This window comes from Vicugna pacos, chromosome 13 (genome assembly GCF_048564905.1).
Source record: "Vicugna pacos chromosome 13, VicPac4, whole genome shotgun sequence".
Classification (NCBI taxonomy): Eukaryota; Metazoa; Chordata; class Mammalia; order Artiodactyla; family Camelidae; genus Vicugna; species Vicugna pacos.
The window spans coordinates 42,784,429-42,811,793 of record NC_132999.1 but is presented as its reverse complement, the minus strand read 5'-3'; the positions used below and the strand labels follow the sequence as shown (position 1 = coordinate 42,811,793).

At 38.1% G+C, this 27,365-nt stretch overlaps 2 protein-coding genes and 1 long non-coding RNA gene across 8 annotated transcripts in view; 1 reads left to right on the top strand and 2 right to left on the bottom strand.

The window, feature by feature from the left end:
* Positions 1–293: 293 nt before the first annotated feature.
* Positions 294–3,395, bottom strand: TMEM35B (transmembrane protein 35B). 2 transcript variants are annotated; one of them, XM_072974823.1, is made up of 4 exons: positions 3,246–3,395; positions 1,678–1,858; positions 1,179–1,220; positions 294–707 (listed from the first exon to the last, which is right to left on the bottom strand). In XM_072974823.1, exons 1-4 carry the CDS (start codon positions 3,351–3,353, stop codon positions 610–612), a joined length of 429 nt encoding a protein of 142 aa, XP_072830924.1. In that variant the 5' UTR covers positions 3,354–3,395; the 3' UTR covers positions 294–609. The 2 variants fall into 2 exon arrangements, with proteins under 2 accessions (XP_072830924.1, XP_072830925.1); XM_072974824.1 differs by lacking the exon at positions 1,179–1,220.
* LOC140700717 (uncharacterized) lies at positions 3,045–26,220 on the top strand. Its single transcript, XR_012079299.1, has 3 exons — positions 3,045–3,389; positions 13,446–13,545; positions 24,386–26,220. It is a non-coding gene; the product is annotated as an uncharacterized lncRNA (long non-coding RNA).
* ZMYM6 (zinc finger MYM-type containing 6) overlaps positions 4,837–27,365 on the bottom strand; it is a 37,186-nt gene continuing 14,657 nt past the window's right edge. For 4 of the 5 annotated variants that reach the window (XM_072974819.1, XM_072974820.1, XM_072974818.1 and 1 more), the window contains 10 exons: positions 23,664–23,814; positions 23,128–23,243; positions 22,049–22,324; positions 21,730–21,880; positions 20,989–21,161; positions 19,721–19,871; positions 18,359–18,493; positions 17,880–17,920; positions 8,529–8,673; positions 4,837–6,780 (listed from right to left, as the gene is read on the bottom strand). In XM_072974819.1, the coding sequence (XP_072830920.1) occupies positions 4,928–6,780; positions 8,529–8,673; positions 17,880–17,920; positions 18,359–18,493; positions 19,721–19,871; positions 20,989–21,161; positions 21,730–21,880; positions 22,049–22,324; positions 23,128–23,243; positions 23,664–23,814 (3,192 nt within the window). In that variant the 3' untranslated portion in view covers positions 4,837–4,927. The remainder of the gene's footprint in view (positions 6,781–8,528; positions 8,674–17,879; positions 17,921–18,358; positions 18,494–19,720; positions 19,872–20,988; positions 21,162–21,729; positions 21,881–22,048; positions 22,325–23,127; positions 23,244–23,663; positions 23,815–27,365) is intronic. The other variant, XM_031684002.2, reaches the window with a different exon arrangement.

Here is a 27,365-nt window from a genome sequence, read left to right as displayed (position 1 = left end):
ACTTACTGTGAGGTTTACAATAGCCAAAAGTTGGGAATAATGCAAATGTTCCTCAGTAGGGGCTTGTATCAATACATTACAGTACATCCTTGCAATGGAATATTACACAGCCATTAACATCAATGAGGTAAAATAGACATGGAATGATGTTTCAGTGTATTTGGTTTAAAAAGTAGGAAATAAAGTAGTATATATAGTCTCATTTTCATTAAAAAAAAACTCTGTATGAAAGCACAGAAAAAAGTTGGGAGGTACAGTTATACAAAGGAATTGAAAGCAGTTATTTGGGGGCATTAAAATTTGGGGTGATTTAAATTTATTTTCTATTTTCACATAACACGAGGAATGCTAGAGCATGTTACATGTACCCCTCAAAAAAGAACAGTAAATGTCCAAGAGGGAAAGCAGGGCCAAGTAGACCAGATGTCTACTTCAACAATGCCCAATCTTACATTGGCAACAAGGTGGCAGGCTGTGTCCCACCACATTCCTGCTTTGACAGTGAGATGGCATGAAGAGGCAAGAGACACTCTACTCTCAGGATCCCTTGAGTGTACTTGGAGACTTCTTCCTAGTGGGTTTTACCACCTTCTCAGTTTGGACTAAGAGCTAGCAGTTACCCAGCAGAAGAAGGAGCCCCAGGCAGACGATGGCTGGGATGCAGGTGATCAGTGACTCTTTCAGAGATGCCAAAGTGAAGATAGCCCCTGGAATGGAAAATGAGGTCTCTGAGGCTCCCTGGGGGTGCCCAGAGGATTTAGGAACTCAGAGCCCTCCAGCCAAGGCTGACCCACTCCAGCTTAAGCCCTGTCACAAACAGCCCCCAGCCACACACACACACACCCTAAACTAGTCAGCTCCCTGGCCTCCCAGAGAGAGCAGAACCAGAAATCAGAAGTTTCTTGAATATAGCCCCTCTCAGACGTCAAGAAATAGGAACAATCCAACCAAACAAGGCAGGGAGGTGGGTAGACGGGCATTTTGGAACAAGTTCTCCCTGACCCTTCTCCTTTCATAATCCTGTGGAGGGAAGGAGGCCCAGGGGTTGGTTGTGGAGGTGTAGGAAGGACCTGAAAATGAGGGAGGCTGCAGAGATGGAAAGAGAGCCAGGAAGAAGGGTGGTAGTGGCGGCGGCAGTGGTGACACAGGCTAGGGAATATAGAAGAGCCTGAAGATACCTGGCCTTTGAAGCAGCAGCTGTCTTCGTACATCAGCAGTTCCTGTGGGCAGAGCTGCTATGAGGGGGCCCTCTAGGAACGCCTGCCCAGGGAAATTCTCTGCCTTTCTGTTCAGGGGGCCCAGCTTCCTTGCTCTTCTGTTCCCACCTGCCAGACACATGAGTCCAGTGGCAGCTGCTACTCCATCCCCTCATCTCCGGGTAGGGGTGAAGAGAAAGGGGTTAGGGGCTTTTAGGTTACAATATACCCTTACAATGGAATACCATGCAGCCAACAGAACTGATGACGTAGAAGGAAGAGTTGACACAGAAGAGTGTTATAGTATATTAAGTTTAAAAAGCACCTGTCCTAGTCTGAAGATCGTGGAAACTGCAGTAGAGCAAGAAATGCTTCTGGTTCCAGAGAAAAAGGGTGGCAGCAGTAAAGAGAACAGCCAGATCTTTCCATAACCCTCCCCCCAGAGGCCTCCATTTCACCAGCCCAGTTGCACCCCCCTTACCCAACATGAGCAGAGTCAAAAGCAAGTTACTGATCTCTTGTAGGATCGGTGGGCCCAGGACCAGCAGCAACCCAGCCAACAGTTCCAGCCAGCCCACAGCTGCTTGGTAGCTTATGGGATCTGGCTGGTAGCCGAACACCTTCAACGGGAACACCTCAGCGAACTGCTCGAACAGGGCTTTCTAGGGGCAGCAGGGAACGTCTGTCAGCCACGCTCACTGAGGACCCACTGCCCAGGTGCTCCACAGGGGCGTTCTGTGCCAGTGCCCTCCACTCCCCCAGCAAAGGAGCTACTGTCCTAGGTCAGGTCTGGGGCTGAGGTCAGTCAGTCTGGAAAGGAGGGGGCCTCCCTGGGGGGCTGAGCTTTGGAATCAGGAAATAGGCTTTATGCTCCAAGGACAAGGGCAGGATGGTGGTACAGAGATGGACTGATTTTCTCACCACTCTCATCAGATTACAACCCAGCCCCAAATTCCAGGAAGAGGAAGCTAGGCTTGGGCCTTCTCATCTAGTACCAAGGCCTTGGGAACTCCACAGCTTCTCCTTCTTTCTGCCTGGCCTGGTTTCTCTTCAGACTACTACGCAGGGAATATTTGGAGGTGAGGAAGAGGTTGGAAGGGGAGACTGTTGTTCATTAAACAGATTCCACTTAATATCACGTGCTGGTACCTGGATCTCATTGGAGTAGACACAAGGCAAGTTGAGGGGGTCAGTGAGTGACTCATCTCACTGAGTCAGACTCTGTCCTGGGCCATATAACAACTTCACCACGACCTTCAGGCTGGCTACCTTTTCCTGCTCCCCCACCTCAACTCTACCTCCCCTACTCAGGGCTACAAGGAAGAAACTCACTCGAAGTTGTCTGGCTCTGAGGATGTACTTCCCCAGACAACCCACCACCCTAAGACAGGAAAGAGGAGGGAGAAACCAGGCCTGGGAGGAGGAGGGTGGCAGAGGTCTTGAAGTCTGGTTTGAGGGGCTTGGCTGACTGGTGAGCATAAAGACCTGAAAGCTTTGCCGAGAGTCTGGAACTAGATAGGAGGCTGAAGGCCTCCCTCTCAGGCTCCACGGGAAGGGCTCTCCGGTTTCTAAGTTTGGAGAATGTCTAAAGTTTGCCTACAGCTTCCTGACTAGCTGTGTAACCTTCAGCACATTCACTTCACTTTCAGGGCGAGTTTCCTACCCTGCCAAGTGGGAATTAGTAAGCCCCTGCCTCACGAACCTCGAGCAAACAAAGGAAGGCGGAGAGGGAAGCACGGAGTTTGGTCCCTCACCCTCCCCTAGGTTTCTGGAGCATTTCTCTAGAATGTGCTCCAGATGTGCCTGGGGCCACTAACGCTCCGCTCGAAGGGGAAGTGCCCGTCCGCTTCCACGGAAAACCCGGACACCGCAGGGGGACTCCCCGGGCAGGGGCCGACGTCTAAGTCGCGGCCCATGTGCTCTCCCCCTGAGGCAGGCGGGTTCGCGGGGCGCCGGGGTAACGGCCGGCCGGGGTCGCAGCGCCCGCCGCCGCCACGCCGCCGCTCCCCCGCCCGTCCGCCCGCCCGCCGCCCACGCCGCGCCGCTCACCATCTGCTCCGACACCGGAGCCGAGATCTGCGGCGAGAGTTTGGCCGCCCCCGTGAGCGCGAAGAAGCCGCCCAGCAGGACGCGCACAGCTGCGAGCGGGAGCGCCATGGCCGCGCAGGCCGCCCGGGACGCGCCCGCCCCAGGGTAGGTCCCGCCAAAAACCCGCCCCCCCGCCGCCCGTCCGTTTCCTCCCTCCCGGGGCGGCCGGAAGACCTGCGCCACAGCCTCCCTTCCTCGCCTCTCCCGGAGGTTGCCTGTCTTTTGGCTCAGCACCGGCTTGGGGAGGAGACCGCGTTTGGGCGGGGCATCCCCATCTCACAGATGGGGACACTGAGTCCCACTTGCTCTTAACTGACTAAACGGCCCCCACCTGAATTCAGGGAAGTCTCCCAGCCAATACGGACAGAGTAAAATCAAACATGGGTATCCGGACGTGGCTTGCAGAAGAGCTCCGTTATGACCAAAAGACCGGGGGCCAGGGGTGGTCGTTCCTGCCCATGCCACACTAGCTTGGCGGTCTGAGCTATCACCTAACCTCAGTGGGCCTCACTGTCTGCATCTGTAAATAGGGATAATGCAGTATCAGTTCTGGGCCTGTCGCAGGCCTAGTGCAATGCCTGGCACATGCAAGAGCTCAAAGAGTTATTTGTAAATTAGTAAATATGAAATTACTAGAAACAAATCAATAACTAGTAATTATAAAATAGTTCTTTTCTATCATTGCCTGAAATATATTTTCTCTTTAATATCCCTCAGCTGAAGTTAAAATGTGAAAGGTGTTTGAATATTCAGATACTTGCAGCCCCACGTGGGTAGGGACGCTCTCACTGAAAACCCTACAGGCCATGCCCGGCCCATCTGCCTTTACCGGGGAATCTATCTAGACCTGGAGGAGTAAACTATGACAAAATTTTTTTAACTCCCTCCTCCCCCAGCTAACAATGTTTGTGTGTTTACATTTTTTAATGGTAAAAAATGTTTCAGGCAGCTTTCATGACACATAAAAAGTATATGAAATTGATGTTTCAGTGTCCATAAACAAGTAATTTTATTGAAACACAGCCACACTTACTTGTCTGTGTATTGTCTACAGCTGCTTTTGTGCTGCAATGGCAGAACTGAGTAATTCCCACCTTATGGTCTGCAAAGCCTAAAACATTCACTACCCGGCCTTTTATGAGAAAGGTTTGCCAAGCCCTGGTCTAGAGAGCCAGAGAGGCCCCTAACATGGGTCTCAAACTCTCCTGCTGCTTCCATTTCCCATTAGCCAAGCTGCTAGGATCTCTTTTTATCTACCCACAACCTGCTGGGCAGGTAGCTGGCTGGCTGAAGACTGAAATGTCCCATGTGCTTCTAGAGGCCAAGCAGTTTCAACACTCAGGTGTGCTAGCTATTACATTATGAATAGGGCCTTTCATTACCTACATCTCTGTTGCTAATCCAAATTATTTGATCAATCAATAAAATAGCTAAATTTGCTACCTTGGACCATTAAAGTTATATATAATTATGTATAAATGCATAATTATTAAATTCCTCAACAAAAAGAGAAAAATTATTAAAACACTTATTTAATCACCAAAAACACATATCCACATTAGGAAATTATATTTTAGGATAATTATCTCATACAAAATTTAACACAAAATTATAGACTTTGATAATAAGCAATATGCATGTTACTATTCCTTCTCCTTTACTAATTTTTCTATCCTCGGAATTAAAGATGTGACTGCAAGTCTTAGGACAGGGCCAGAAACCAACAGATTTCTTTGTTTTGACTCAGTCAAAGCTGAAAATGTAGCATCACATAAATAAATAGTTGAAAAAGGCAATAAAAATTTCATTGCCTTTTCATGGAGTTCTGGGTAACTTGCCTTTGCATTTATCCAAAACTGAGTTACAGACATTGATTTAAATGCTGATTGTAATCCTAAATCTGAAGACAACTGTGCTAATTTTTCTTCTTCAAAGTCCGTGAGATTACTATTTTGGTGATTGATAAAAGGATTAATTATCCACAAGTTTCCTGAACGCAAGTCTTCTTCTGGTGGATAACAGTCATTGAACATTTGAGAAAGTCCTTCCAGGTGTTCAAAAATAATGCTTGTAATACTTCTCATATTTAAGCCTGATGAGTTTGAGATTTCAGAAAACGAAGGGAACATGTCATAATCATTCTCCTGTGTGCGCTTCAACCACATTTTTAACTTTTCTTTAAGCACATCGATTTTATTATACAAATTGAAGAGAGTAGTCATAGTTCCTTGGAGACTTAAATTTAGTTCATTTATAAGTGAAAAAATATCTGATAAATAGGCCAACTTTGCAACCCATTCCTCATCAAAAAAACACTTGGCCAAATCTGAATGCTTTTGATTTAAAAATATTTCAATTTCATGCCGCAACTGAAATAATCTTGTTAAAATTCTCCCTCTCGATATCCAACGTACTTCAGCACGAAGTGGTAAATTCACATGCTCAGACCCCATCTCTTCACATAAAATGGTTAACATACGTGAATTCAAAGCATTGCTCTTTATAAAACTTAAAATTTGTGCTGACTGCAGAAGAATTTCATGTAAGCATGGAGACAATTTTTCTGCTGCTAAATGTTCACGGTGAATAAAACAATGTGTAAATGCCACTGTATTCATGGCAACTTCTTGAATTTTTGCCTGTAAACCAGAACACCTACCAGTCATGCTTGCAGCCCCATCTGTACAGAGACCAACACAATGCTTCCAATTCAGAGATTTACTATCAATATATTTATTTATTACTTCAAATACGTCAAAATCAGTCATTTGAGAAGGCATTTCAATGCAACATAATAATTCTTCTTTTATGTCACTACAACCATAATCAATGAAACGAATATAGCACAAAAGAAGGGTGGTGTTTGAGATTTCTGATGACTCATCTATTTGAAGGGCAAACCACTTTGACTCTCTGACTTTTTGAATCAGCTGATCTTCAATGTCTGCAGATAGTTCATCAATCCTGTGCCCAATTGTATTATTTGAAAGAGCAATGGTTTTCATTTTGTCTCCAGCACTTGAACCCAAAACTTCTGAACACATTTCTACTAAATATGGTTTAATTAATTCTTCAGCTATGGAAAATGGCTTTTTGCTGGCAGCAATTTGGAAAGCAATTAAATAAGAAGCTTTCACAAGTGACTTTTCAACTAGTAAACACTTTTTTAAAGCACTGTTTTGACATTCCATTTCAAGAGATTTTTGTTCAAAAAAATCTACTGGATTGTTTTCTAATTCTGAATGCTTTGTCTTCAAATGATGAGAGAGATTTGCTGGCTTCATGTTTTCACTGGATAAAATTTCTCCACAAATGACACACTGTGGCCTTGGTGAACTTTCTTTTGATCCGGGATAGATAATAAAACCAACTTTTAAATATTCCGCATCATAAGTCTGGAAAAAACCTATTCTTTTTTTCTTTGCAGGTGGAGAATCAAGTTCCGCATCATTTTTCTCATTAGGCATAGATAAATCTGAATGAAATATTTGAATCACTGTTATGTTTAAAAACAAATAAGAATGTTCTTTATGTTTTTCCCCCACACATTTAAAATTTATATTTTGTTACTATTTATATTTGTCAAAAGCATACACTACTTAAGATTTAAACACAAACCATAATACTTCCATGATGCCGTTAAAAACCGAATTTCTCCTTTGCCCAAAGCTTGGTCACTGACGGCAGTAAAACTACAGGCTGTGGTACGTGTACCAGCAATGCCATGTATTCAATAGATTAGTGGAATTAGGACTGATGTCCACAGAATACACTACATTAAGGATAAACTATTTCTTTTTAAAGTTCAGAGGAAAAAGGTGAGAGAAAAAATGTTGTAAAAAGTTAACATTCGGTGAATCTAAATGAATGGTATATTCATGTGTATATTCATTCAAGGGTATTCACTGTGCTTTATTTTCTATCTTTCTGAATTTTGAAACTTTTCAAAATTAAAGTTAGGGGAAAGGAAGTTAGTTATTAATAATTTTAATACCCAATGTCAATGAAGGTGTAGAGAAATGGATACTTTTAAACATTGCTGGCTGGAGCATAAATTGATACAGCTTTTCAGGAGAGCAATTTCACAATACATATCAAAATCTAAGCCTTAAAAATCTATGACAGCTTTTGAATCAATAATTCCACTACTTAGGATTTATTCTAAGGACATAATTAGACAAATGGACAAAGACCATTCACACAGCTAAACTCAATACTGTTTATAATATTAAAAAACTAGAAGCAATCTAAATGTTCAATCTTAGGAGGAGATTATATATATCCATACAGTATATACACTGGAATCTATGCATCCATTAAGATTCTCAATGTATATTTAAATTTATGTTGATGTGGAATAATGTTTTCATGCGATGTCAAATGAAAATGTAGCTTACAACAGTGTACAGAAAACATCCTAATAGTTAATCCAGAAATTTTTTAAAAATATATAAGCATACACATACCCACATATATAGATAACCACACATCCCTTACTACCTTCCACATGTGAATGTGTATATAATATAAATTCATGTACACAGAGAGTGTATCATTTTAACAGGAATATAAAACAATCAAATTTACTAAGGAAGGAAAACAGGCTTCTCCTTGACTCCTACCAAAAGAAAGGCATCCTACATAAAAACTCATGATTAGTTGTTGACAGACTAAGCTTTTAAGTAAAGTATATTCTGTAAAGTAAAATTATCATTAAAAACAAAATAATGTTTTAGGCAGAGTAGGCTATAAAAGCAATTGAAAATATAAAGACAGTGGGATTAAAAGCAGTTAACATAGATTGGGGAAAACAGTGTACAACATTTTCAAGTGTGAATTCAAATAACTTTCCTGATAAGACATATAGTTATACTTTAAGTAAATCAATTTACAGTGTTTAAAAAAAAGAACCAAGGTTAAACCACTAATGCTTTTAACTAAATTTGTATCTTAGTGATTATAATGGCTTATCTATACACTTGAAATGCAATGTGCACATATAGAAGATGCTTGTCCACTCTGCACATAATGCTCTGTGTGCATATGGATTCAATTTGGTAGTTATTAGTGTTAGTGACAATAAATATAAAAGGAATAAATTAGAAGTTAAAGTATGTGATCCAAGAAATAATCAATGTTTTCACATTTAAGAAAGTGTCAATGACTTTTCCTTTCTTAAGAAAAACAAAAGCAAACACACAAAACAGAAAACAAACTTACTACATGTGAAAGAACAACACATACCTGTCTGACATTCCTTGTGCTGTGTATGTGGTTTGCAAGAGGTGGCCTTGGTCTGTGTGACGGGTTTACACAATAACGCTTTGTTCTTTAAAAGCCTCAAAGACTGGGAAGACAGAAGTTTCATGGCATCTGTCTGTGTACTTCCCTAGTTAAAAAACAAATTCAGAAATCAGAGAGATTTTCTTAGTACCATCTCACTACTATAGTTGTTATCAACTTTGAAAGATGACATATATCAAGAGAAATATAATTCTCTGAAAGAGTGATGCAATAAAGTCACTTTGGAAAATATACACTAATTCCTAATTCTTCTAATCAGTATCAGTTCTATTTATTGATTTTTTAAAAAGACTGTGCCTATAATAAGTACAATCAAAACAATGAAACAATCTTTGCTGACTAGGACAATTGGCTATTCAGAAAAAATCAGATCCAACCTCAGCCCATTTGTAAAAAAATATTCCACATTCATTAAATACCTCAACAGTAAAAAAAAATAAATAAAACTTTAAAATCAATGGTGAATTTTCAAATAACCAGAACTCAGAGAAAGTACTCAAATAAAACACGAGTTAAAAATACAGTAGAAAAGATGACATATTTGACTACCTTGAAATTAAAAACTTTTGCAGACAAAGGTCTTTAAAGTTGAAGGATAAGCAGCAGAGTGGGAGAATGTATATTTAAAACATGTTCTTTCATTCAGTAAACATTTACTGACTGTTTTCTACAAGCCAGGCACTGTTCTCAGCCCTGGGGATACAGCAGAAAACAAATCTAAATCCTGCTCTTGTGGGCTTTACATTCTAGAAGGAGACACATCATGTGTAAGTCCAGGTAGTGATAAGTGCTCTGAAAGAAATAAAGCAGGATAAGGGAATGGAGAGTGATAGCATGGAGGAGAGGTAAGTTTGTAGTAAACTCGTGAGCAAAGGCCTTCTGAATATTCAAAAGAGCAAGTCACACAAAGGTGAGGTCAGAGGATACCAGGCAGAGGGACTGCAGTGCAAAAGCCCTGAGGTGGGAAAGAGTACGGCAGGCTTTAAGAACATCAACAAGCACAAGGCTAAAATAAAGTGATCAGAGGCTAGAATGGTATGTTTGGAGAGGCAGGCAGAAGCCAAACTGTATAGGACCTGGAAGGTCTTAGTTTAAAAAAAAAATTAGGATTTTATTTTAAGTGTGATAGAAAAACCACCAAACGGTACACAGTAGTCCCTCGCATCTGCATTTTCCTCAGTTTCAGTGACCCAGGATCAACAGCAGTCTGAAAATATCAGATTGAAAATTCCAGAAATAAACAACTCGTAAGTTTCCAATACTGCACCGTTCTGAGTAACCTGTTGAAATCTCTTGCTGCCCAGTTCTGTCCTGCCCAGGAAGTGAATCATTCCTTTGTCCAGCGGATCCTGCCCAGTAAGTCATTTAGTGGCCATCTTGGTTATCAGATCGACTGCCGTGGTATCACAGTTCTTGTGGTCAAGTAACCTTTATTTTATTTAATAATAGCTCCAGAGTGCAAGAGCAGTGATGCTGGCAATTCAGATATGCCAAAGAGAAGCCCTAAAGTGCAGCCTTCAAGTGCAAAGGGAAAAGCTTAACGCTCCGTCACAATGCCTACATTATTTACCTCACTTCCTCTCACTGCATCATCTCGTATCATCACAAGAATGATTACAGTACAGTAAAATATAATGAGGCAGAGAAACCACATTCGTGTGACTTCTATTATAATACGTTGTTATAATTGTTCTATTTTATTGTTACTGTCGTTATCTCTTACTGTGCCTAAACTTCATCATAGATATGTATGTATAGGAAAAAAACACAGTATTTGGTACTATCCGTGGTTTTAGGCATCCACTAGGGGGTCTTGGGACGTATCCCCCACAGATAAAGGGGGACTACTGAATTTAAATTTACTTTTTATATAGGTTAATAGATGCAGTACTTTTGAGTGATGTAATAATTCAAAAGGTATAAAAACATATACGTGCAAAGTTAAGTTTTCCACACCTGTTTGCCATCCATCCAGACTCAGCCTTGAACACAGTGTTCTCGGTTTCTTATACATCCTTCTAGAGATGGGCTATGTAATTAAATAAGTTGCTTCTGACTACACATGGTAGCATGTTCTTGGCAAGGTTTGGCACCTTGCCTTGCCACTTAGCAAACTATCTTGGAGGTATTTTTATACAACTTCATACAAAGCTGCCTAGTAACAGCTTTATATACTGAATGTACTGTATGTAATTTGAATAGTCTCTGCTGCTGAACATTTAAATGTTACAAATCTTTCGATAAACAATGCTATAATGAATATCCTTACACACAAACTGATTCTGCATGTACTAGTATATCTATGGACTAAGGTGGTTTTTTTCCCTGCAGAAAGCTTCATGGTTTCCATTTGGTCCATGGCTTGGAAGAGGGCTCCAGGGTGGTTAAAAAGCTGCCTAGTCGCTGTAGAAAGAGGCTTGGGCAACATCCCTGATACCAGGGGGGTGCCAGAGGGACCCCTCAAAGGCAGCTGGGCTGGAGGCTCCTGTTCCTTCTTGAGCTGAGGGTGAACCTTCAAATAGATACTTGCCCAGCCCAGCCTGGACGCCAGCCAGCCTATGGAGGTTAGTCAGGTGGTCGCCCATCTTCTTGATGAGTTTCACCTCCTCATCTATGAAGTGATTCTCCTGGACATCACAGATGGGCAGAGCCAGAGTATAAAGATCCAAAAGGGTCTGGTTCAGGTTCTTCATGACCATGGCAATTTTCATGGTATCCAGGGTTTTACCCCACTCATCTTGGAATGGCTTCTGCACATCCTGGAAGAGGGCATGGCCGCTGCACTGGTTTTGCATCTTCGAGACCAACTCTCGGAAGCAGTGGCCCACACTCTCCAGAGCCAGACTGTCATGATGGAAATAGATGCTCAGAGAGCGGTAGGTATCGGAGGCCTGCAGAGATACAGGTTGACCAGGAAGCTGATGGTGGCCTCCACCTTGGTGATATAATTCTGACAAATCTGGGAGCTCTTGGTTGACTAGCAATAAAGACAATGTTGGTCCTAGACACAGAGGATCCCTGAGAAGATGGTTCTGGAGGTTGCGACTAGAAAAGAGGTTGGACGGTGGTCAGAGGCTGGAAGAAGGGGTGCCCCTGGGTCTGTTCCAGCCAAATACTATTGAAGCAAGAGATGGATCTGTAGGATAGCCAGGCGCACAGACTAGAACTAGGTGCTGTTTGGTGGGTCAAAGTATATAAAAATCTACATGTATATCACAACGTATGGGAGCCTGTTTCCCAACACACTAAACATTATTATCAAACTTTTTCGCTATTTCTCAATAAGTGAAAAATTATGTAACAGTAGTGTGGTTAGATATTTTTCATGTTTAAGCATTACTTATACTTCCTCTTCTGTGAACTGTCTATTCATATCCTTTTCTCTATTTTCCGTTATCTTTTAAAAAGTTCTATCCATATTTTTGAATGGGGAATATAACATAACAAAATTCAAAGATTCAAATAGTAAACAATGAAAAAATAATAATTCTCCCTCTTAAAACTCTCCCCTCAGTTTCTCTCAGATGTAATCACTATTATCTGTTTATTAGCTGCCTTCTAGAGATATTCTACACAAATGTACAGGCATGTGTTCTGTGTTTTCTCACTTATTGTATATGAGACTGCTCTATGTCTGTACATATAGAGCTGCCACATTCTTTTTAACTGCATAGTATTCCACTGTATTCCCATATTGTATACGTACCTAAAGTCCTAACAGAGCCCCTGTCTGTGAGTGCAAGGGATTGCACTTCCCAGGCCATGTGACTAAGTGTGGGGTTGGAGAGGGTGCATTTCAGACTCTACCTATGTAGGGCTATGAAGGGCTATTTTCTTTCTAATTTGCACAATAACTCAGGATGAACTCACAGCAGCCCTGACCACTGATGAAACAATTAGGATGTTTTCAGGCTTTTGCTACCACAAACAATACTGCAACTATTATCCTTGTACACCATTTCATAAATGTGCAAAATATGTCTGAAGGATAAAATCTTGAAATTGGAGTTCCTGATAAAACAGTATTCACATTTTAAATTTTAACAGGTTTTATTAAATTGCCCTCTGTAGCAGTTTCGCCAACTGCTATTGGCAATACATAAAAATGCCTTAACAGTGTTTTCCATCATTTTTATATTTGCCACTCTGACAAAACTGTAGTTCTAAATGGCATTTCTCTAATACTGAAGTTGGATATGTTTACTATGTTTAAGAATTATGTTTTTATTTCCTAGTCTGTAAACTGATGGATGATACTTTTGCCCATGTTCCTAATGGGTCCTGGGTCTTACTGATTCATAGGAACTCTTTATATATGAAAAAAAACTAGCCTTTTATGACATAAATTGCAACTTTTTTTGTTTTTTTCATTTGTCTTTTGACTGTGAAATGTAGTTGAATTTCCCTAACAAATCTTTTATGGCTTTCAGGTTCTATGACATGGTTAGAAAAACTTTCCCCACTTCTGCATTAAAATTCTTTCCTATACTTATTCCTAGTACTTTTATTATTTTTTAAAATTTAAATCTTTTCTCCATCTGGACTGCATTTTAGTTTAGCTTGTGAGGTAGAAATCCTACTGTATTTTCTTCCATATGTCTACTTTGTTGTCATGATACTTTTTATTGAATAATCTAGATCTCTCCTACTGATCTGAACTGCCACCTTTATTATTTCTAAATTCTCATAGATATAGATATAGATTTAGGTCTATTTCTGGACTTCTTTTATATCAAGTTGTCTGTCTATCCATGTCTGTCTATCTTCATGTTATTCTAACTATGTAGCTTATAGAATTTGTAGTTATCCTACAATTTTGAAAACGACCTCTTCCCCATCTTTATTCTTCTTTTTCAGAACTTCACTGAAGGTTTTTAAAGCAGTGGAACGATGTAACCTGATTTGTGTTTTAAGACGATCACTCCAGCAACGGTGTGGAGGAAAAAAACTGCAAAGGGTAAGAATTGAAGCAGGAAGACAAGTAGGAAGGAGGTCACCACAATAATCCAGAAGATGGTGGTGGATCAGACTAAGGAGGCAGCACTAGGAGAGATACGAAGTAAGGAACATTGCAGAGGAGTGTAGGGGGAAGGGTTCTGCTTTAGACATACTATTTGAGATGGCTATTAATTATTTAAGTGTAAATGTCATATACTCAGTTGGATGGATACCTGAACCTGGAGCTCAGAGGTCAGGGCAAGAGAAATAAATCTGGGAATCAGCCATCATCTAGGTGGTTTGAAGCCAGAGGACTACATGAGTCCCCTACGAAGAAATGTAGATTGACAAGAGAGGCAAGTATAATGACCTAGAAGTTGAAGAAGGTATTTCAAGAAGGAAGGAGAGATCAACTGTGTCAGATGTTACTGAAAGGATGAATAGAATGAGAACTGAAAATGACCACTGGTTAGTGGCAAACTAAAGACTGATAGTGACCTTGACAGTTTCAGTGAGTGGTGCAGACAAAAGCCTGACTAGAGTGAGCTAAGGGAATATAACAGATCAGAAAATGGAGGCAGCAAGGAGAGGCCACTCTTAGAGGAGTTCTTCCAAAATGGAGAGCAGAGAAATGGGACAGTAGCTGAAGGACCACAGTGCTAAAGAAGGACGTTTTTCAGGTCAGAAGTATTACTGCATGGTTTTGTGTCAATAAAAATGATGAGTAGAAAGGGAGGCAAATCCAGAATATAAAAAGAAATCCTACAAATCAATAAGAAAAAGGCAATTAAACACAAAAATGGAAGAAAACTGAAAACAGGAAATTCAAAGTAAATAAAATTCAAATGTTTAAAAACAGAAATATAAGCAAACTCTCTAGTAATCAATGACATGCAAAATAAGACAATAAGATATTACTAAACAGCTTGGCAAAAAAAATGTTTAAATCTGACAACATCAAATGATAGTAAGGCTATGAGAAACGAATACAAACATAAACTGCTGGGAGGAAAAAAAACAGGAACAGCCACTATATAGGGCAATTTGAAAACTAAAAATGCAAATGCGCTTTGACCCCAAAATTCCACTCTTCCATGTCTACACTAGACAAACACCTGCACATATGCACAAGTAGACGTATACAAGAACATTCATTGTAGCAGAGATTTTTAATAGTGAAAAACTGCAAGCAACCTAATGTTCATCAATAGGGCAAATAGGTAAGTAAAATGTGGTACCTACATACAGTAAAATAATGTACAGGAGCAACAGGAATGTACCAAACCTACTAAGTATCACACAGAATTTTTTTAAAAAACAGTATTGTTACCAGGGGGGTAGAGGGTGGGAAGGGATAGACTGGGATTTCAAAATTGTAGAATAGATAAACAAGATTACACTGTATAGCACAGGGAAATATACACAAAATGTTATGATAAATCACAGAGAAAAAAATGTGACAGTGAGTGTGTATATGTCCATGAATGACTGAAAAATTGTGCTGAACACTGGAATTTGACGCAACATTGTAAAATGATTATAAATCAATAAAAAATGTTAAAAAAACAGTATTAAATATTTTCCATGGATTTGTATATATGAATGTGAAAGTTTAAAAATGATCAACTACTCATAACAGTAGTTGCATCTAGAGATGTGAAAAGGGGACTGAAATAATGATTCATTTAAAAAAAAAAAAAGAAGGGTAGGAGAAAAAAAAAACTAAGCAAGTAAGCAAAATCTATCAATGGTTATTTCTGAATGGTGGGAATACAGTAGAGCAAGAGTTGACCAAGTATGACTCATGGGCCAAGTCCAGCCCACTACCAGTTTTTGTAAATAAAGCTTTATTGGAATACAGCCACTCACTCATTTAATGTCTTGTCTATGGCTACTTCTGTACTATGATGGCAGAGGTAAGGGGTTGTAACAGAAACTGTCTGGCCTGCAAAGTCTAAATATTTATTCTCTAGACCTTTACAGAAAAAGTCTGCTGACATTTGCTGTATATTTTCTTATTTGCACTTTCTTGTATCTCACCTTTCCCCCCTCAATTTAAGACCATTTAAATAACATGAAGGAGGTTCAGAAAATAGTCCCAGAGAAACAAAGAAAAGATTCTAAAACTGTCAGTTCTTTTTTAAATCATAAGAACACTAACCTATTTATTAGTATACTTTTTATAGACTAAACTGAAAATATTAATCAGAGCTGTTCTATAACATACTTTAAATTACTGGTGAATTATAGAAATACTCCACATAGGGAAAACATATATAGAGCAAAGTCACATTTAATATGAGGGATAGGTTCTTGAAAATCCTAAATATTCAAAACTACCATAATTCAAGACTAATTATCCTATACATATTAAGTAGAGGAGGAATGCAGTCTCAGAGTACATAAATCTACAACAAATACAGAATATTTTATAACACATATTAATAGTACTTACTAATATAAGATATAATACATTAATAACAATTCATTATACAACTAGGTAGTTAATAACAAAATTATTCTATAACACAGTGATTTATTAATCAAGTAGTTTTAAAATATAATTTAATGTACAATACATAATATACAAATAAATGCAAAGTTAACTTAATGATTCCATTAACTAATGTGGTATACTGCCTGAAAATAATTAAGCAGAATTATCATTATCATCTTCCAACACTAATAATAGGAGAGCTAAGAAATATTAAATCAGGTAGGATAAACTATACTCCACATTTTGGTGAAGGCTGATCTGATTCCCCCGAAGATTTTTGCTAAAGAATGAATCTAATGTGGCTTGGTTTTTTTTTCTCATTTTTTTCACTAAGGATTTCTTGATAGGCAGACACACTGTCCATCTTTCGCCTTGCCACCGTGGTACCTCAATCTACATTTGGAGCATCTTCAAAAATAGCAACTGTTTCATCTGAAATATGGTCAAAAGCCTATGACAGTCACTTCACTGCTAGCTGATGTGCTGAAGGCCCAGGCTAATTGCTGGGGCCCTCTTCCTGCCAACCTTTGTTTTTCTAATTCTAGCAAGTCTTCCTATATTAATCCCTGAGAAACAACCCAAGCAAAATTTCAACGTCCCTTTCATCAACCTTGCACAAATTTACTTTCTTTACCATTTCATAGTTCCTTTATTAGCAGATGTTATGTCGTCTTCCCAAGTTTAAGCCTCTTTAAATTCTGGTAAAGCTGAAATAGCTTCAATGTTAGTAGATACAGCTTGTATGCTCATTTTTATATCCTTAAAACCTTGGTGGGCTTTAAAATTGGAAAGCTGGCCATGATTTGTAGTAAACCTTTTGTCTCAATGTCACCTTCTTTCAAATCATCAAAAATACTTCAAGCTTTAGCACAGATGAGAACATGGCCTTAGGGGTGCATTATGGCAGCTGTGTTACCAGGATTTTTTCCATTTATTCCATTATCCTTTCCTGGTTATAAGATAGAAATTTTGTGAACTAAAGGGTACACCAGCTTTAATGCTGCTTTTGGGTTTTTTTAGCATTATGTCTAATACCATGCAGGGTGCACTCTCCTAAATTAACAGTGTGAGCTATCATAGCAATGGTCTGGCCTTCTTCACAGAGTTTTATCACATCTAACTTCTGCTCCGAATGTATTGAATTTGGGGCACACTTTTTAGCACAGACCACCACTTAATGAACTTGAATGACACTGTTACATGGTTTTTTGGGGTTTTTTTTTAAAGATTTTTAATTGTCTTAGGAGCAAAAGTTAAGAGAGGAACACAACAGTCAACTAAAAACGGTAACCCAAGATCTGACACATTAAGTCTGATATTGATAAAGGATGATGGGAGTTTTGTTTTCCTGCTAAAGTGATGCTGACATAGAACAACAATGACATAGTTTGCAATTCTTTCAGCCTGGAAGATTTGAAATTACAAACTTCTTTAAAATTTTAATTTTTGAAAGTTTCACAATAAAATGGGATTTTAAATATATTTTTATTTTGCACTATTTTCAGCCTCACATAATTCAAAGATGCATAAAACAACAATATACTGAATCTTTTCAAGAGAGACCTTCTAGTCTAATAGAAAAATACCTGAATGTAGTAAAAGAGAAAAACAAGCAACCAGAGAAAATTAACAAGTACTTAAAGAAACTAGGGAACCAGAACACAATGCATCAGGAATGCATCTTATTAGATCTAAGACTTGGAAACAAAAAAATTAGTGCATCATATATTACTCTACTTTTTTAAAAGACTAAGCTGCAGATAGAAATGTACTCAGATATATATTAGAAATCTATATCCAAAGTGAAACTTAACCTAAGGGGCATTAATCAGAAAAACATTAACAATAAAACTTACATCTTCAATGATCTTTGTTGCCTCTTTAGTAATAACTGCACCTGTTATAAATTAAAACATATATTATTATCCCTAGAATAAACAAAAGTAAGCAGTGAAACCAAGAGGTTACTTTCCTCTCACTAAGGTGGTCTAGAGTCTAGTCCAGAATTTCTCAAAAAATGGTACAAGGACACTTGGCAGCAGTATCACCTGGGGTGCTTGGTAAAGGCAGGGATTCCTGGGCCCCAACCCCATCCTACTGTATTAAAATTTCTGATGGTAAAGGAAGCTTTATTAAAATCACTTGGGTTCTTGAAAAAATAAACTATATATACCACTTCCTTCCCTACAAATGCCACCCTGCTGGCTACCCACTTCCCTCAGAGAAGCATGTTTCTGCATATAAATGTGTATCTAAATATTATCAATAACATCTACTTACACTAGACAACACTCACCTCTCTAGTCTACCCACATACCTTTACAGCAAGTCATACCTTTTGAAACACTGTTCCCTGCAGGCTGGGCAGGAGATATTTTTGCCAATGACACCACATTAGTTATAACTGGTGTTATATTTGTCCTTGCAAAAGGGAGCTCCACTGAAGCAGTCTGCACCTTAGGAACAATTACTGATTAAAATAAACAAAAAGGTTAGACTTAGTGTAAACAAAAGGATCACACACAAGACCCCACTTAACAACTAAGTTTCAAGGTACAATGCAAATATCTACCTCTGCATAATGTTGGGTTGGGTGATTCTGTTCAGATTAGTGTTCATTAGTACCTAAAAGGTGACTGATTCTCTAAAATTATAAACTTTAAGTGGTATTGAACAGGTAAAAATACAGGTTTCAGCTTCAGGATTAACTGGACTTTTCTTCTAGTGAATATTAAAATTCTTACAGCTAAATAAAACTCCTACAGTTAAATAAAAATTTAACATAATAATTTTTATAAATAAGTTGGTGAGGTAGCTGTCCGTCCACATAAGAACACTGATTTTGTTAACCCACATTATACAATCAAAATTCTACCACCACCCTAACTGGTCTCAGGGAATGGATGGTAACACAAAAGATAAGCACAAGGCATATATGATTACGGTGATGATTAACAAGACGCAAAGGTAGACAAAGGCCAGAATGTAAGGAGCCAAAGCATGTGAATTCTGTCCATTCAGCAGCACTCCAGGCTTTGATCAGAGAACATAACATCAAACATTTTTATTCTAACTCAGAGAAGTGCTACTTTGGAGAACTACTTTAAGAACACACCATATATCTCTATTCATCTGGTTATTTTGACAACATTAGCTGTCCTACTTGCAAAATTATTTTATTCTTAGCCAGGAAAAACTTTGCTACCCATGAAGAACTGTTCTACTTTATTTTTTCTGCTATAATTAATGTGTTGTTCTTTTTTCTTTGGCTACAAGCAAGCTCCAGATCAAACCTTATACCAGTCATAGCAACTATATTAACATACTTATATCTTCTTCCTTTGTTTGCCCTCATTTTCTATTTTTATTTCTGGTTTATTACCTGAATAGCATATATCCTTTAGTTAAGTTATATATTACAGATAAATTCAATCAAAAACAATTAAATCTAATTTTCCTAAAAAATTAGTGCTTATATATTTATTGATTCCTTGGTATATTTGATTTTGATAGCTACAAGCATCAGGATTAATTTTCCCTTAAGGGCAGTTTTTAAGGATTCTTACAGGAAATTTTAAGGAAATTCAGGTTACTTGAATCCAGTGAAATTTTATTTTTATTATATTATTTACAACTGTTTATACACATAGCATATTAACACTGACATAAAAATCCCATTAGCCAAGTTAAATTTTACCTTTATTTTGAGAAATAGGATCAATCATAATTTGCTGACGATGACAAAACTCCAAGACACAAAACAGGTTACAGAAATGCCTGATGTTCCCTTTCCATTTTATGGACTCGCTCAGCTTACCCTGCCGCTTACAACCATCACACTTGGCCATCTGAAAAAGACATGTAAAACAGGGCAGGCTTACAACTATAAAATAATGAAAAGATAACATTCATCATAAAGCCAGAAGGCACCATGAAAACAGGATATGTGAGTCAGGTGAAATCACAAAATGTAAGGTTCCTACCTTAAAATATTGTGGTCAAAATATATATACTAACTATTTGTTTTGTATAGATGCCCTCAATCGGGAGGATATAAAAACTGATCTCCTGTTTTCAAAATTACTGATGAAAGAATCTGAAGATAGGCTTTTTTTTAAGCTTAAGGGGCAGCCTACTGCAGTAGAAATAATATGGGCATTGGAGTCATAAAGACTGATTCGTTCAACAAATATCTAACTATGTACCCTTCATCTTGAGCACTGAGATAGGTCCTGGTCATACAGTTTTTTAAAAAGACACACCTCCCCCCAAAGAAAATTCTATTTTAGGCAGGTGAACAAGTACACAGTGATTTCACTGGAGTGTTACAGGGGCTATCTAGCTGTCACCTACCAGCTTCTTCAGGGGCACATTACTTAACCTCCCGGGATCTCTACTCTTTCCTTATCTATAAACTGGCAATAATATACCTGCCTCTTAGGATTGCGGTGAGGATTAAATGAAATAACCTCATGAAGCACTAGACATGTATGAGTGGTTCAATTAATTGTAGCTTTCATTGCTAGCTTTTCAAAAAAGTAATTTTTTTAAAAAGGAGTCATGTGAGGAGTAAAGAAGTCAGTCACAGTCATTTGACCTGTGAAGTGAGAACAAGGTCTGACTTCAAATTCCTCACAGTAACCTTCTGAATGAGAGGGCCACTTAAGGCAACATAACTATGTAAAGTTCTAACTAGAAAGAACTCACAGTTATAAATAAGGTCAGTGTGGTTTACAAGAAAGCAAAAATAAAAGGAACACATCCTCAACAACAAAGTCTCCAGAAATCCTATACTCTTTACCCCAGAGATTTCATGTTCATATTCAATTGAATTTTGCTTTAGGAGCCTATAATTTACTTTCCCAGTTCTAAACACCAAATTTTTCTTCACATAATCTGAACATATTTTAAATAGAAAATAATTTGTACTAACTTAAGAAAGCCAAAGAAGTATACTACACTTACCTGATAGAACAAAACTGTATATTTGGTCATGCAATCTTCACAACAGAACTCTTCTAACTTGCCCTCCAATCGATTTTCTACCAAATTAGGAGATGTCTGTGAGCAATAACTGCACATCTTACAGTATTTTCCCCATCGTTCTCCAAAGTCACGGGCAGAGAGGAATTTGCAAACTGAAAACCAGAAGGAATAAAAGGAAGAAAAATCAAGTTTACATTAACTTGAAGGAGGTAAAGTGAGCTTCCACAGTGTTAGATACCAACTTTAAGCTAATTTCTATATTCCTGACACAATTATTTGCCTCTAAATTAAGAGAAACCCAGTCTCTATATTCACCAAACAAACCCGTATCACCTTTGAAACATATACTCTAAATATTAAGTCGTCTATATTCAGAAACATCAAAGCCAAGAAGCGTAAATGCTTAAGTACCTCTTTATAAATGGGTGCAAAAACAAAACGATCTCTGAAGTCACAGCTAAACCCACGAAAAGATTTTCTATTCTCTATACTAATACCATTGACCTAATTATATTTTGAAAGTTTTTCTTTATTGAGATTATTATAACACTTAAAAGCACAGACTTTAAAGTGAAAAGTATAAACTCAATTAAAAAAAAGCTTCAAATTATACCTCATATAACAAATTACTTGAAAATTAATTGTGGATTAACAGCCCAACTCATCATGAATTACATAACAACCACATGCTCTGTGGCCAAAACTGAATTTTTTCTTTACCTTCACTACAGTATGGCTTATCAACCCCTGAGAATCGTACAGTCTCCTTTATAATTTTTTGCAGTTTACAGTAGTCACACATTGCCATAATTTTATTTTTCTTTTTGTATTCATCGGAGCAAATCTTGCCACAAAACAGAAACATTTTACCCTGCAGAGGAAGAACAGTCATTAGTATCTAATTAAACAAGTTGCTTTATTTTTAAGAAATCCTGTTTTTCTCATTTAAAAGCAAATTGAGTGACTGTTGAAGATGGAAAAACAAAAATACTTCTATTGGATAAACTCATAGTCAATCCCTTTCATGATCTCTCTTTACCTTGTAGAAAAGAAGTTCTGGTTTTGTGGCAAACAGATGGTTACAGTGCTGACACTTGAGTTTAACAACTCTATGGGTTAAAGCAACTTGCTGGGACTGAGCAGCAAGAGGCTGGAGACTGGCTGCGGCAGAGCCACTGATGGAGCTGGGGGAAACGGCAGAGGTGTTACCTCCTCCTGCTGACACTGCTGACCCAGAGGGTGGGCTTACAACCACTTGGCCCTGAGACACAGGCACTGCTGAAGAGTTTGTTCCTTTTGGCTTGTTAAATACATTCTGAATGAACACAAATGAGGTAAAGATTTTATCAGTTGAGAAATAAGGCAACTTGGTAATTTTCATTTTCTCATTTTAATAAATTAATGCACCCCAAACATTTTTTTTTTAATTTTATAAAGTAGTTCACAGAAAGAGCTGAAATGACATACTTCCAGAATAGGACTGAGAAATGCAACGTTAAAAGGCTGAGGACTGGAATTCAGGGTTTCCAAAGGTGTCTTGTACATGACTCTAATTAATAAATTAAAAAGCAAGTCTCCCCTGTCCCCCCAGATACCCCTCCACCTGCCTCCCATCACCAACCAGCCTCGGATGGCTATTAAGAGCACAGTGGTCACCAGTAGTCTCTTTCTTCCTGGTGCGAGGGACATCTTCCCACCCAAGGGATTGCTAAACCCTACCCTTTCTCTGTGTATCACAGAATGAGGAGAGAATGGGACAAGTAGAGACTTCCAATTCCATGCCAGGAGTCATTATGCATCTGGCCCAGGATGAGGGAAAAGCACACCACCATACCACCTATCCAAGCCATAGCCTAGCTTCCACTCTTCTGAAAGGGAGAAAGCCAAGGGAGAGGAGGGAGAAAAAGGTAGTTTAGGTGAGGATTCTAAATAAAGGAGGACCGAGGCTCAAATCTTGGGCTCACACATTCTCAGAAATGACCTCTGGGACCACAGCTGAACAGAATTTTTTTCTTTCTAACTTAATCTTTAATAAGTATGGTCCTTCAGCAGTTAACATTTTGTCATAGACCAATGCCTAAGAGAACTGCAAGGGTACAATGCTACCTGAGATCATACCTGGAAAGCCACCACACAGCTGGAGCTGCAGAAGCTGTATATAGTTCCATTGGACATGGCTAGGTGATACTGAGGGATTGCTGAGGTTTTACAGCTATGACACAAAACCTGGACACCTTGGTAGCAAAATATAAAAACCAGTGAATAAGTTATATAGATGAACAAATGATTCAAAAATGTATTAGGAGAGTAAAAAACCAAATACTAAGTAATATACCAAAAAAATAAACTAAACAATAATATGTAAAGTTAACTACAGCTAACCTCAAGTAAGTCTTATTTACACAAAAGTTAACTTGGAACTTCTAAGTGTTCTTTCTTTCTTCTCACATGTGAAATTACAAAATAAATCCTCCAACCAGGAAAATCACTGAAAAACTATTTTCATTTAAAAGTCAGCTCTTTGAAACTAAAACAATCTTGGGTCTTTCTTTAACCATATAGATCAATTTAATTTGTAATAAAGTAAAGAAAAGCATTACATTCTTCTTCAATAGTAGAAAAAAAAATATAAATTTAGCAAATGTAATTATTACCTGAAGAAATAACGGTCTTAACTCTGTAAGCAGATAAGCAGTTAATAGAGCAGAAAAGCTCTGTTTTTCCTGAGTCATTCGTCGTCTCAATCATTTCAGCTGAGGGCCTCAATGATTTCCCCAAGGCATATGGAGGAGTTTGGGCTGAATTCTACTTAAATAAAAAAAAAACATTTAGATACCTAGTACAAGCATATATATATACATACAGTTTAAGAAAAGAAAGAAGAAAAACTACCTATAACCAGCACCTCTGGCTGAACTACCTGAGCATGACAACAACAGCAGCTACACGAAGTACAGACTTTTCTGAAAGTTGGGATGTGGGAAAAAATAAGTTTTCAGACAATAATAATACAAGCATACTTCATTTTATTGATTACACTTGACAGATTGATTACACTTGATTACACTTCACAGATACTGAATTTTTTATAAATTGAAGAGTTGTGGCAACCCTGCATCCAGCAAGTCTATCAGTGCCATTTTTCCAACAGCATTTGCTCAGTGTGTCACATTTTGATAATTTCTGCAATATTTCAAACGTTTTCTTTATTATTATGTTTGTTATGGTGATCTATGATCAGTGATCTTTGATGTTACCACTGTAATTGTTGTGGAGGGCCATGAACCATGCCCATTTAAAACAAATTAAATTGATAAATGTTGTGTTCTGACTGCTCCACTGACTTGTCATTTTCCATCTCCCTCCCTCTCCTCAGGCCTCCCTAATCCTTGAGACACAATATTGAAATTAGGCCAATTAATAACCCTATAATGGCCTCTCGGTATTCAAGTGAAAGGAAGAGTCACATGTCTCTCACTTCAAATCAAAAACTTAAATGATTAAACTTAGTAAGGCACGTCAAAAGCTGAGACGGGCCTAAAGGTAGGCCTTTTGCACCAGTTAGCCAAGGTGTGAATGCAAAGGAAAACTTCTTGAAGGAAATTCAAAGTGCTACTCCAGGGAACATACATATGATGAGAAAGCAATATTGCTGATACGGAGAAAGTTTTAGTGGTCGGGAGAGAAAATCAACCCAGCCGCAATATTTCTGTAAGCCAAAGCTGAATCCAAAACAAGACCCTACCTCTCCTCAATTCTGTGAAGGCTGAAAACGGTGAGGAAATTGCAGAAGAAAAGTATGAAGCTAGCAGAGGTTGGTTCATGAGTTTTAAAGAAAGAAGCCACCTCTGTAACATCAAAGTACAATGTGAAGCAGCAAGTGCTGATGTAGAAGCTGCAGCAAGTTATCCAGAAGATCTGCCTAAGATAATTAATGAAGGTGGCTCTGCTAAACAACAGATTTTCAATGTAGATGAAACAGCTTTCTATCAGAAGAAGATGCCATCTAGGACTTTCATAGCTGGAGAGGAGAAGTCAATGCCTAACTTCACAGGACAGGCTGACTCTCTTGTTAGGGGCTAATATAGCTGGTGAAGCCAGCTTGAAATGAGCCAAAGCTCATTTACTATTCCAAAAAGTATAGGGCCCTTAAGAATTATGCTAAATCCACTCTGCCTGTGCTCTATAAATGGAACAAAGCCTAGATGACAGCACACCTGTTAACAACATGGTTTACTGAATATTTAAGCCCACTGTTGAGACCTACTGCTCAGAAGAAAAGATTCCTTTCAAAATATTACTGCTCGTTGACAATGCACCTGGTCACCCAAGAGCTGACAGAGATGTACAATGAGATTAATGTTGTTTTCATGCCTGCTAACACAACATCCATTCTGCAGTCCATGGATCAAAGAATAATTAACTTTCAAGTCCTATCGTTTAAGAAATACATTTTGTAATGCTATAGCTGCTATAGTGATTCTTCTGATAGATCTGGACAAAGTAAAATGAAAGCCTTCTGGAAAGGAAACACCATTCTAAATGCCATTAAGAACATATAAGATTCACAGGAAGAGATCAAAATATCAACATTAACAGGAGTTTGGAAGAATGTGACTCCAACCTTCATGGATGGCTCTGAGGGGGTTTAAGACTTCAGTGACTATAGTAACTGCAGATTGGTGGAAAGAGCAAGAAAACTAGAATTAGAAGCAGAGCTTGAAGATGTGAATGAACTGCTGCAATCTCATGATAAAACTTTAACGATCAAGGAGTTGCTTCTTACAGATGAGCAAAAAAGTGATTTCCTGAGATGGAATCTACTCCTGATGAAGATGCTGTGAAGACTGCTGAAATGACAAAAAAGGATTTAGAATATTACATAAACTTAGTTGATAACGCAGTGAGAGAGTTTGAGAGGATTGACTCCAATTTTGAAAGAAGTTCTGCTGTGGGTAAAATGCTATCAAACAGCATTGCATGCTACAAAGATATTGTTCATGAAACGAAGAGTCAATCCATGCAGCAAACTTAATTGTTGTCTTATTGTGAGAACTGCCACAGCCACTCCAACCTTTAGTAATCACCATCCTGATCAGTCAGCAGCTACCAACATTGAGACAAGACCCTCCTCCAGCAATAAGACTACAACTTACTGAAGGCTCGTGATGATGACTGGCATTTTTAAGCAATAAAGTATTTTTAAATTAAGGTATGTGTATTTTTTAAGACACAATGCTATTATATACTTCACAGACTACAGTACAGTGTAAACATAACTTTTACATGCACTGGGAAGCCAAAAATTCATATGAATCACTTTATATGCAATATTCACTTTACTGTGGTGGTCTGGAATCAAACATGCAATATATCTGAGATATGCCTATATATGTTCTCTCTTTCTAAAGGTGAGGAGAAGACATAAACTATATATTAGTTAGTTATCTGGTAAGCTGCTTTCCTAGCTACAGAAATTGGATGAATTCAATCACATGTCTCTAAAACTCTTAACTGATAAAATGTCTATAAATACTATTTTAGAATTATTTAAAGATCAGCTGTTCACTTTTTGAAAGCATCCATAGACCTGAAACATACCTTTAATAAAACCAAGAATATAAGTCAATTACATATATAAGTTGTATATGTGTGTGTATACTAGAACTTAAAATATATATATGTGTGTGTGTGTGTATATATGTATACATACACACACACACACACACACACACACACATACACACACACATATATTCTTGTTTTATTGCAGTAGTCTGGAACCAAACCCACAGTATCTCTGAGGTATGCCTATAAAATGTAAATTGAAAAAAATCAGAAACTCCTCAAATATATTAGCAGCAACAACACACACTAAAAGTAATGGATTAGGTAGTCATAACATACTTCTCTCATCACAAATAATCAGAGAAGACCAAGTAATCCATGAACCAAAGAACCATCCTTAGTACAGACTTGGACATCAATCTAGGAAAGAGTCTACCACCCTGAAGGTTCCTTATCTAGTAAGACTCTTTAGCAGGGGATAGAAATGACATCTAATATATATTAGGAGATCCTACAGAACTACCTGTTTCTCAAGCTAAGTTTCAAAATAAAATTTTCCTGTAAGTTTAATTCATGTTTCAAAAAATGATAATAATAATAATAATGGCTAACATTTATATAAATTACCAATGTTATTACTTACTGAGTGCTTACCATGAGCCAGGCCCCATACTAAGCAATTTATATACACTTGTATCATAGAATTCTCAACAACATAGTGAGATGCTTTAAAAATTATATTAACAAAATTTAAATTAACTTTAATTAACAAGTAAGCAGAAAAATAG